Source organism: Leptonotus elevatus, chromosome 4 (genome assembly GCF_054856555.1).
Source record: "Leptonotus elevatus isolate MCC_2025b chromosome 4, RoL_Lele_1.0, whole genome shotgun sequence".
Classification (NCBI taxonomy): Eukaryota; Metazoa; Chordata; class Actinopteri; order Syngnathiformes; family Syngnathidae; genus Leptonotus; species Leptonotus elevatus.
In genome coordinates, this window is record NC_141242.1 from 14,876,008 (window position 1) to 14,888,269 (window position 12,262).

Genomic DNA, 12,262 nt, shown 5'->3' on the forward strand with positions numbered 1-12,262 from the left:
GTCTATTTTGCATGCAACTCAGGGGCAAAGGGCCTTGCATGCAGTGATGCACCACTCAGGGGATTCTATTACAGCCCTGGGAGGCAGACGATAGAGTCAAAGATAAGCAGAATTTTACAGGCAATCAGGAAAACTAAAATCTCAGGCACTTGGGCAACATGTTGGTGGTTAACTGGGAAGTTAACATAGCCATGTACTGTGAGCAGAATCACTGAAAAGCAGTGGGAGCAAAGGGGGCCATGTATGTAAAGTGTTCGGGGCAGAGGCCAAGCGCCACTAAAACAATGTCAAGTTTTTTCCCACCGAGCAGCTACCTGACGCTAATGGTGTCAGGTAGGTCATTTCAGAGCCGGTTAATGAAAAATTGTCGGAGGAAGTAATTAATGAAATTACCAATTAGAATTTAATATTTTAATTACACATCGAGCATATAAAATATGCACGTCTCATTGTGGTTTTATTTTAAATTACTTATGTGCAGACAAATCAATACAGACATGAAATATGATGTTTTAGGAATGATTTTGCATTTTTGATGGAAACCTTTATTTTAACATTTGATATTTATTGATCGATGAATATTGTGTTGTTGGTGCTCAGGTGCACAACTGAGGTCACTGATGTTTTGCCCTATAAATAAATAACAAAAAGATTCAGCATTTTTTTAGTTAATAATTTCCTCATACAAAAGGCCAGGGGATCATGCGAGTTACAGAAATCTATGATCAATGGGTAAGGTGTTTTATTTGTCAAATGCTAATGCATTATGATAACAGATAAGATATTTGTATAATTCCAAATTTCCAATTAATAAAGTTGCGTAATTTAAAACATTTGATTACAATATGCTACTGTAATAATATATTGTGCTGAAATTACACTTAAAATGTTTATTTTGTTGTTTTCATTATACAATAGGTTAAGGATTAAATTAATTGTAAAAATTTTAATTATTTTTCTATGGTGTAGAAAGCGCTAAGTTCAGTCTGTTTACAATATCAAATAACTATTGTAGATATATCATATAGGAATATCTGTTATAATAATAATAAGAAGAAGAAGGAGAAGAAGAAAGACAAAGACAAAGACAAAGAGAAGAAGAATCCTTCCATTTTTCAAACTGATTATTCCTCACATGGGTCGCGAGGGTGCTGATGGAGGCGATCCCAGCTGTCTTCGGACAGTAGGTGGAGTACTACCTTAACTGGTTGCCAGCTAATTGTAGGACACGCGTAGCCGAACGACCATTCACACTCACAAATAATAATAATAAATAATAAATAAGACATTATATAATAAATATACAGTACATACAAATAACTTTTTACATATACAGAACATGCACTTTTATTTAACATATTAAATATTGGTTAATGAATTACTTTATCATTCAAAAAAACAGTTTCAAATACATAGGCTACCTGTTTTAACCCCTAAAAAAATGACCTCGTCTACGACCAACCTGGCCCATCTGTCCAATCAAATGTACTGGAATGTTCTGTTAATCGTGTGAGTGTTTAGTTTTTTTCTTTAACTGTCGCTGTTCTTGGCATAGCGCGGTCCATGTGGCTGGGAAGGATAAGCCCTCTGACCCTGCACTTCCTAACAGCCACTGGCTGTTCTGACCTGCCCATTATCTTGCCATGACCCCCTCCCCCCATTATTATTCCTACTGTCAGAACACGGCGCGACACTGCACTGCTCAACGACAGCATTGGCCCGCACAGTCCGGGGTGAGCGTAGAGGAAAGAAAGAGGCAGCTCAGAGTAATGGTTTAAGCATTGTAGTTAAAGGTGAGAGGTCCCGTGCAATCGGGACAGCAGTTCCACTCCTGGCAGCCGGAGCGGAACTCGGGAGAGACACCTGGAAGTAGATATGATGACCTTTTGTACGGCGGACCCCAAAATATACCCTCTTATCACAATGACCTCAGCGCAGGAGCATGGGAAGGCGAGTGAAGTCCATCCATCATCTTAAAGATTAATCCTTCTCTCTATTCTTCTGCTGAATCTATTAATAATGTCAGCAGAGGGGCAAAGATTGATTCTGATATTGTGACTTTTATTCATTAACCTGTAAACCGGGAAGGGAGGGGGGGAGGGGGTTCCTTGAAAATGAAGCCAGCCTCAGAGGCCTTGGAGAACTCAGCAAACGACGCTACAATCTCCGGGATCCAACGGCGCTCAATTAGCACAATTCAGAATTTGACCAATACAGTGAATCCTGGCTCCAGACATAACTTGACTTACAAGTCTAATCGCCCAAAATCAAAACTTGATTTACTTGTATAGTGGTGCGTATTGCATCCCAAAACATCGTTCCCTATGAAAATGAATGGAAATGTCGTTAATCCGTCCATGCTCCTCCCACCCAAAAAAATCTATTTTTTTTTTTTAAATAACATATCACTCTACAGTATTGTACTAATTAAAAAAAAAACATACAGTGACATCGTAATTTAATAGAATGTAAGGAATTTTGTGCATCATGATTAATTCATTGTGCGGCTCATTCTGGTGTGTGCACCTTGGCGGCAAGGGCAGAGTATAGTATAGAGTATATATATATACAGACATAGGAATGTAAATGAAGCAGGTGGTCAAAACTGCTCCGTTAACTCTACATGACCAAACCCAAAAAATAGGTAAGCCATAATCAGCATTACCTGAGCTCTTAGGCACTGTGATGTCATTTTCAGTTACCAGCAAGTAGAAAATGGGCGGATTTTTCTGTTTAATTCCTATTTTACAAATACAATTAATCAGAATGCCATGTTTAAACTACTAGGTGCGCACACAACATATTAGTGTAAAGAAATGTTTTGACTTGACCACCCTACTTTATTCTCAACACAGAACACCACACACAAAGATTTTGGTGTACAACCAGTCTAGAATCCAGTCCTCCGAGGCAAGCAGTGGCACTGAAATTTTAGCTCGCAACAAAAATAATAACAATTTGTAAAGCGTGGAAGTTGAAAAACTCTTATGTTGGCACTGAAATTTTAGCTCGCAACAAAAATAATAAAAATTTGTAAAGCGTGGAAGTTGAAAAACTCTTACGTTGGGTCACTCATAAGTCAAGGTAACAATGTACTTGTATCTGATCTTATGCTCCATTCTTGGACAGTATACACTAGCTTTCTTACAAAGTACAGCCAGCCCCAGGGGCATCATTCAATTAGAGGTTGTGTTGAGTTAATGTTGAAGATCTACTCTTCCACTCTCACACGTCTCTTTTTTCTGTCCTCGCCTCCCTCCGTTTCAGCTGGCTCGTGCTCCTCTTCTGCTGCTGCTTTCTGTAATCAAGCCAGCACTAATGGCTTATTCTTTCTGCTCCAGCGGCCGCATTTCACTTGTTTATTTTCCCACACTCGTAAATCTGTGGACGAGTCGCAAGCGCAGCAATATTAAAGCAATAATCTTGGGTAATTATCAGATGCTCCTTCACCCGCTTGCCCCACCACCCCGGACGCTTGTTCAAATCTCTTGAATAAAATTATTTACTTAGCTCGGTGCGCTCACACTGATGGAGCGTGAGATACTTGAAAAAAGTTGATGTCAATCATGCGACAGTTAGACAACTGATAGTTTTATATGTCAGCAGAATGCTTCAGTGAGATTTTTTTTATTTTATTAAATCCTGTCCTACTCGCTACTTGTTGTGTCACATCTTCAAGAGAGAAGCATTACCTTACCAGTACAGTAATGCTTATTAAATTAAAAAGAATATCATGGAAAACATAAAGGTGAAACTCGTCTTATATGTACATATAGTATGAATATCGAAAAAATCTACACACCCCAGTTCAAATGCCAGAAGTTTTTGTGATAGAAAAACTATGACTAAGATAAATAATAAATCATTTAAAACGTTTCTCTCCATTAATGTGACCTACAGCTGTACAACTCAATTGACAAACAATGACTTGTGAGGAATAAGAGGTTCAGAAGATGGCTGGATGGATGGATGGATGTCTTTTTGAGCGTGAAAGTAAAAGTAAACAACTGGCATAGTGTGGTTGCACAAGTGTGCACACACTCTTAAACTGTAGCTGTGTTCATAATTAACTCACCACATTCAAACTCACGTTAAATGGGAATCAACTACACCTGCTACCATTTAAAACACCTCTGATTAACCCCAAATAAAGGTAAGCTGTTCTAGTAGGCTTTTACTGACTTTTTTTTTTGTTGCTTTCAAAGGCCGAAGGTTTTGTGCTAATACTGACTGCTATTTGGAACTGTTCATAATTCATTTTATCTTGATTAGGGCCAAACCAATGCATGATTCTGCCACCACTATGCTTCACTGTAGATATGGTGTTCTTTTGGTTGTAAGCAGCATTATGTTTGCATCAAACATACCTTATAGAATCATGGACCAAAATTTCCAAATTGGCTTCATCGGACGGTAACAAATGTCTCAAACACGTGGGATAACATGCTGCAGTCCAATGAAACCAAGATTTTCATTGGTGTTTAAAGTGGCGTTGCAATGGATTCATTGAACCCATTGATTTCAACAGGGAAAGTTGATTTGAGAGACAAGCAATAAACTCAACTTATCCATTCAACGGTTCAAATTTAAGGCTAAACTGTGCAACTTACCCACTCCTCCTGTATGCTGCTGACGGCCTTGTTGGCCCGGGACAGGTTTCGGCAGGCCAGGATAACATGGGCGCCATGCAGTACAAAAGACCTGGCTGTCTCAAACCCTGCAACATGAGGACAGATACCAGACATTTTATTTATTTATTATTTTTTTATGAGATGCTTCAAAGGGTAAGATAAGTGATTCTGAGAGGTTGGATCAAATGTAGGAGGAGGAAGGGCCAGTAAGAATCACTATCAAGTTTTCATGTAATTTATTTCACAGTGTGAGCCAGTAGTCTCGGTGCAGAGAGCTAATCATTTCTCTCAGAAGTGATGACACTGATTGAATTATTGTGGTTCTGGTCTATTTCCTCTCGCCCCGAGAAGATAAAGTTGAGGATGTGACCGTCGGCTCTGAAGAAGGTGCCCGGCTCGTTATGTCGGCTTGTTAGAGGACGAGGGGGGAGAGTCAGATATTAATTATGTTGGTAATTACGCATTGATGGGGGTAATTATGACAAACACGGCTAATAATAGAGGGAGTCAAATGGACAATCAAACACAAGTTGAACCTTTAGTGTGGTGACAGTTGGCGGCATCAAAGGGCCACTGATAAGACCACAGTTCTGAAATGGAACGCGGTCGGCTGATAGCAAGAGAATTTATCAGTCCGAGACTGCAGCACTGCGTGGCTCCAGCCAAATCACGCACTTCCGATAAAAGTGACAAAAACTAAAAGATAGAAGGCAGAGAAGTTCATTTCTAAATTACAAGTCTAAATGGGTCATTTCAAGCCGTAGGTTGAATTAATTTACTAGATCAACTTTCACCGTATGTTCTTATTTCCGTTGACATTTACTGCTAAGTCTTGTGAGAGCAGCTACGTTTCTCATCGCCACCTTTAAATTGACTCGAACGCACCCAGCAAGCGCCTTGACTGACAAACTGCCACAATAAGTGATTGTGGCAAAGAGGGTCCACCGCGAGGCAGGACTGTATCAGAGGGCGGATTAATATGAACTGTAATTAGATTATAGTTCCTAATCTGATTTTCATTAAGAGCAAAACTGGGAGGCCTAATTGTGAGGAGAGTGTTAAAGACCAATATCTATTAAAAACCAAAATTGGAACCGGATTGGAAGCCTGCCGCGCTGACAAGTGAAGCATGGAATTAAATTATATGACTCGTTATTAGGTGTAATGGAGGGGACTGCAGTGGAGAGCTGCAATCATTCCGCCTGCGGGAAATAGGGAAAATAAAAACAACATGACAGGGGGGAGAAGGAGCAGAGAGTGACACAGACACAGATTAAATACATAATTTGAATAGGCAGACAGGCAGGCACAATTGAACAAACAGGAAATGCTTATATAGAGTCTATAAAGAAGTCTATTTCAAACTTTTTCGATCAAACACTTGGAATTATATTGTACTGGAAGTGAAGCACATTTCCTCAAGCCAATGCAGAGCTTGTATCTCCATTTAATGATGATTTTGACTTTTTACACAAAGCTTTTCAAAGTGCTCCATGTTCTCGTGCGTAACCAAACAAGTATTGAAAACGTTATATAACGCCACAATTCATAGACCATATTTATTTGTCACATGAATCGGTCTCATTAGAACACATCTCACCTCTCCCATTCATTTCAAGCAGAGTGCACACAATCGATTTTTGACATCTTGACCATTTTTTTAAAACGTGAGAGCCCACAAATGACAAGCAAATAAAACCAGCATGTGTATGCTTAATGACCTTATAGTTTGTGGAGTACACTTGATTTGACGAACACAAGAACACCGCCACACACATAACCTTATTTCCACTGAAAATTCTCTTCCACCAAACCAAATATATAGTACTAAGGCTAACCTGTGACAGGCATCATGGCGCCAGAGCGTCCATACTGCCAGAAAATACAAAGAAGAAGAAAGAGCTGCTTAAGAAGAAATACAGGTGGACGAAGCTAGGCTTATGTGGAGCTGCAAACTCTTTTTTTGGAGACACGGGCCAACTGTGTTGACTATGCAGATCAGGATGTGCAAATGATTGACCAAGTTCACAATTAATTAATTTCATGATTGTCTGCCTGATCATTATCTGATGAAGAAAAATTAACTACAGGCTAATCTTTCAGGTATGACAATCAGGCCTTAGCTGACTTGAATTGCAAGAGAGAAAAATGCTCAATTTAGGCCTGATGGCCTGATGAGGCCTGTACATGGCTTAAATACTTGAGATGGTACATATTGAAAATGTTTAACATTTACGATTGTCAGCCATTCTCCGAGGGGATCAGGGAGGAAAAATCATTCTTGACAGACCACGCACCACAGGAAAATCTTTTCTAAACATCTGACAATTGGACCTTTGATTGGCAAAAATACTTCACTCAAATTTGGCCTGATTATTAGTATTTGTGCACCCTGCTTAAAGACTGATCTTAAATATTGAAAAAGTGTAAGCGAGCTACACAAACATACTGATAATAGAGCCTAATTTAGAACCTAATATTTTCCCTTCCTTGCAATCAAAAGCGCAATAAGATTGTCCTTAGCGATTATCCTGAGGTGTAGGATTTGTTGTTCCCTACCACCGCCCCACCCCCAGCCCTCAAACTGCTTGGAAAATGTCAGACAATTGTTAATGTTAAACATGATAACACCCTCATATTTGGGAGTGCAAGTTCTTAAGCAGGTACACAAATACCGATAATCAGGCCTGATTGATCCATTTTACTCTTAAACTATTCAATTCAGCAAAGGCCAGATTGCCTGATGTCTATAAAAGATTATTCTGAGCAATTATACTGTGATGTATGGTCTGTTAAGAGTGATATTTCTTTCCACCATGATCTGCTTGGAAAATTTCCCCCAAATGTAAATTAAGATGAGCAATAGCATTGTATCAATAAGATGTGATGGACTCGCCTGTACTTAAAAAATAATAATTTACCTCTCAAAACGGCATGAAGTAAAAGCATTCTTTCAGACTTTATAAAATGGACACGAGCACTGGCTGCTGGTAAACAACAACGCCTTCACCCTCACGTGTTGTGTGTACACACCATGAAAGTGAAATTAAGGAGCGCCAGTGTTTTCCATAATGGAGAACAAATTAGAATATGGCAGCAACAACGGGCGGCGTCACCGGAGCCGTGTATTTGCGGTGACAAATAACAAGGGCTCGACATTAATTGTGAAATAACAAGAGAGCGAGCGGCGCTAGAACAGAGACTCCGCGGCAGAGAGGGCAACGCTCAAATGAGTTCCCGGTCAGATGAACAACAACAGGAGCCTGTTTCGCCATTGTACTCTGATGATGGAACATGACGAGAGGTCACACGCGCAGTTTAGTTTTTTCATTTTTACTATGGTCGGTCGCCAAAAGCTGTTTACAATATGTGCAACTCTGTCAGCCTGTGGAATGGCACTACAGGTTACTACACTCAGGGGAATGTCACAAAATAATGTATTTGACTGAGTCTTTCAGGGTGCACTCGTAGCCCAGTCAGGATTGCTCGTGCAGAGACTCCCAACCTCTCTGCCACATTTCACTTAATTGGTCAGAAAATAATTTACTAAAAATAACATATGTCTGTTCCTCTATCTATGACATAGTGACATGAAATGCATGGAAGTCATCGATGAATCGAATACGACTTAACTTTTATCACATTATAGTCTAGACTACGAAAGAACTTTAGGCGTTCAACCCCTAGTTTAAAGTGGACCAACAGTCCCACTGTTGGAGTGATGCACGTCATTTTGTCTATTTTTGCTTCGAGGCACGATTATTAAAGTTGATTTAACCCAGAATTCAACTTGTTGTTCCCAATGGAAAAATGTACAGATGCCCAATCATGGGCGCAAACGCACCACAGAAATTACTCAAAAACTGATTCTACGGATTATGGGACCTTCTTATATAAAAACAATTTTTCAATTTAATCACAATTCTGCATTCATTATAAAATATATAAACCGTACTGAGTGCTGGATCTGGTGGAGCACTGCTGTAACGCAGTGTACTTGACACTATACTAATCAGAAAATGAAAAAGCACCACTACTGCTAAAAATGTGTTTTACTATGATGCATAAAAGAATGGTGTAAAATGTCCATTAAGCAACGAATGCTCTTCATGGTACATTAGGATCCTGGCCCTTCAGATATCCCCCCCAATAATGAGTGTGATTTAGTGATTTCACGCTTTGTTTGTCCTCCCTAGCCCGCCACCCCCTCCCTAGATCCCCCCCTCGTACACAGGTGTATTGGCTCAGTGTAATGAGATCATTACCAGCCTCGTCAGTGAGCGGCTTTATTTGGCAAACGCCGCCACCGCCGCCGCCTGCCTGCTCCCGCTCGCTCTTGATCTGCATCCAAAGAGGCATTTAACTAAAATAAGCTCTGTAGTACAATTGGACAAACACAAGTCAATTGAGATCATTACAAGACCTGTGGGTAAACATGTCAAGTTCCCACAGTCCTCTCTCAGCAGAGCGCAATAGGAGCTTGAAGCGCAACACATGAATAGACTACATACTGCATCTCTTTGCTCATCAAGAATCACTTGTAATATGAATTAGTGAGGTACATAACTCGAAGACAAAGTATAAAACTACTTTGCTTGTGTGTGCTTACTTCTGAAGCAGGGAATGAATGTTATGGATGTGTGGCCGTTTATTACACAATTTAATTCTCTATTTCCCTTGGACTATGGTTTTTAATGTTCTGCAGTCAACTTCTTTTACGCATTAAAATTCTCAGACCTTCACATTAGTAGGTTTAATGATACATTTTCGGGGCTCATCAAGACTGATCGAGCAAAATGCCGATCACTCTCACGTCTCATCTTAACCAGCCACAAACCCCCTTTATAGGAGGATCTCAATAAATGGTGATAGAAAAGTTTATTGTTTAACAAATCGTATACACATTTAATAAACACTTTATACTTTTCAGATTACTAATTCCTACCAAATTTCTATATTTAAAATATTGTATAATTTATTGAGATGGTCAACTTGAAGTTTTCTTGAGCTGTTTGTTTGTTTGTAAAAGCTGAAATAAAATAAAAATGTTTTTTTTTTTAAATCATGAAATGATGCCCTCTGTGTTGTAAATATATAACTTCACGAATTGAATTCAAGAAATAAAAGGATTTTTCCACAGTATTGTACAGTAATTTACTGTATTATTTATATGATATTTCTGGATATACTGACACATACAAACTGTGTAATTAAGTTGGTACATGTTGGTGCATTCACACAACAATTTAACAAAAAAACTTGTAAAATAATTGTATATCATAGTAAGATTGAAATTAAATTCCACATGATCCTCACAACAGTACTGCAGGTCCAAAGATACCTCGGAACTCTCAGACGTTTTTTGAATAAGAAATGAAAACACTTGCACTGCTGTAGGTCGCAACTCTCACCCAAATGCTCACATGCAGACTACCCTGCCAACTTAGGCCACGCCCCTCAAATGCACGCATCCTACAAACAAATTAACTCAGTTCAACATAGGCAACAACCTTTGACACTGAAATGCAAAAGGATGGCGCCAAAATAACACTTATGAATAAAGATGGAGCGATGTGTTTTTTTAGGGCCAATACCGAATTATTAGTAGTCAAAGAGGTCGATAACCAATATTTGGAGCCGATATTCATTTTCACTTTTTTCTTAGTTTCATTTCAAACAAAAACAGAAGGTGCAGAGAATTCCCAGGGTCGGCAGCATCTCTTAAAAAGTTAACAGAAAAAATAATTAAATTGATCTATTATCGCCTTCGGCATGTGATTCTTCAGAAAAGACGATATCCGTCAAAATGCTGAATATCGGCGCTGATAATCGGCCCGGGAAAAATCGATTCCTTTAAATACCACAGTACATTTCAGCTTTGCAGATTCCACTTCTACTGTGTGCTTGGTGAATTGAGGCTGTTTCTTTGTCAAACCGAGTGACAAGGGCCAAGGCCAAAATTTGAGAAAATACAGTATATCTCACCCAAGTGTCTACTATGGATGGATTTGGGAAATTTCTCAAAATGTCTCATTGCTAAGTACACATCTGCAGTTATGTGTCCCCTATCTCAAGATGGGAGTATCCCCCTAAACCACCCCCATTCTTACAGACTTCCAAGATCCCATTTAATTCCCCTCCATTAGCCCATGAGGAGGGAGATGTCACCCCAAAAGTGGGATGTATGGATCGTAATTACAGCCCAAGGTTGAGCTGTTCCAGGCCAGAGCGCTGAAGTGGTTCTATTACCCCTCCCTGGCCCATGCTGTCTAAACCCTACCCCCCTACCCTCGCTCTGACCCTCCGCATCAACCTCCTGAAAAAAATCCGGACACAATCTCTCACCATGGTCTTACCTCGCAGCCACACACACACAAACTCACAAACAGGTATTTACACCTACAGACAATTTAGAGTCTTCAATGACCCTAACATGGATATTTTTGGAATGTAGGAGAGTACCTAAGATTCAAACCCTTGCTGCCAACCACTAGGGTGGTGACTCCAAACCCCTGTGGTGTGCCAAGGAAAATGATCCAATTCTCCTAAAGTGAATCGAAAACTATACGTTTAATCAAAGTAATGTATCATTGTTCATCTATGCCAGTGACGAAGAGCGACAAGCAGAACGATTAAATGCTCTTCCACTACAGTAGATGGTAGAAGGTAAAATGAACCTGTATGACCTCCTGGTGAAATTAATATGACAGAATATTACTTCTGTGTTTAAGTAATCTGGTTGAACCAATCTGGCCTAGATTACACACTAAGTAACGTGAAGTCATAAATCAATGTGTATGTGACGCAAAGGTTGGGAAAACCGCACCATTTATTTCTTTGTAAATACTACACAGTCATTCAAAAGTTGTCCTAGAGGTATTAATTGTACTGTAGTTTGGAGTACTTTGTGTGTAAAGGCTTACATGTGTTCACTCCAGTCACTTCAGCTCTTTCAGACAGGCCTCTAACATCTCTAAAGTCACATAATATTTTGACTAACCAAGCAGAACTGCTCATTGCTTGCCTAATAAATGCAACCAGGGAAGAAAAATCTTGATTTCCTCACACGCTTAGCGTCCGACACGCACCACAAACACAAAATTCTATCAGACTGCTGGATATGAACACAGATAAACTGTGGATGTCATCCAAGCCACAGGCAGCCACTCGGAGATGCTTCAGGACACACGGAATAAGACGCAGACACGCCACTCTCGCTGGCAACATCTTTTTATCCATCTACTTCCTCCTGCTATGAATAATGCATTCCCCTCCTTACACGCGCTCTGCTTCAACGCACGGCCGAGTCAGTCTTTGAGGGGGGTCCTTATTCATAAACAGTGGCGCGGTAAATACCAGAGCTTTGCAGCCAATTTAATGGCAGTTATGCTTAACAAATCTGCTTCAATCTAATGATCAGCCACAAAGCCTGGCTGCCGTTTTCTTTTAATCTGTGCAGCGAGGCTCCCCGCAGCTCCGCGACTCACTGAATATGCTTACAGATCTCTCCTTCCAGAGAGAGGAGAGCACCGGCCCTGACACCTAATCCTCTCCCATACAACATCGGGATCAACACAAACACGGTACAATCTTAGTCTTTCATGAATAACGTTCGAAAAAGTGGACAGGCA

At 39.9% G+C, this 12,262-nt stretch overlaps 1 protein-coding gene across 1 annotated transcript in view; it reads right to left on the reverse strand.

Annotated features, from left to right (window-relative positions):
• wwox (WW domain containing oxidoreductase) overlaps positions 1-12,262 on the reverse strand; it is a 181,701-nt gene that overhangs the window by 158,672 nt on the left and 10,767 nt on the right. The window contains exon 6 of the mRNA XM_086073320.1: positions 4,611-4,717. Coding sequence (XP_085929446.1) covers positions 4,611-4,717 — 107 coding nt within the window. The remainder of the gene's footprint in view (positions 1-4,610; positions 4,718-12,262) is intronic.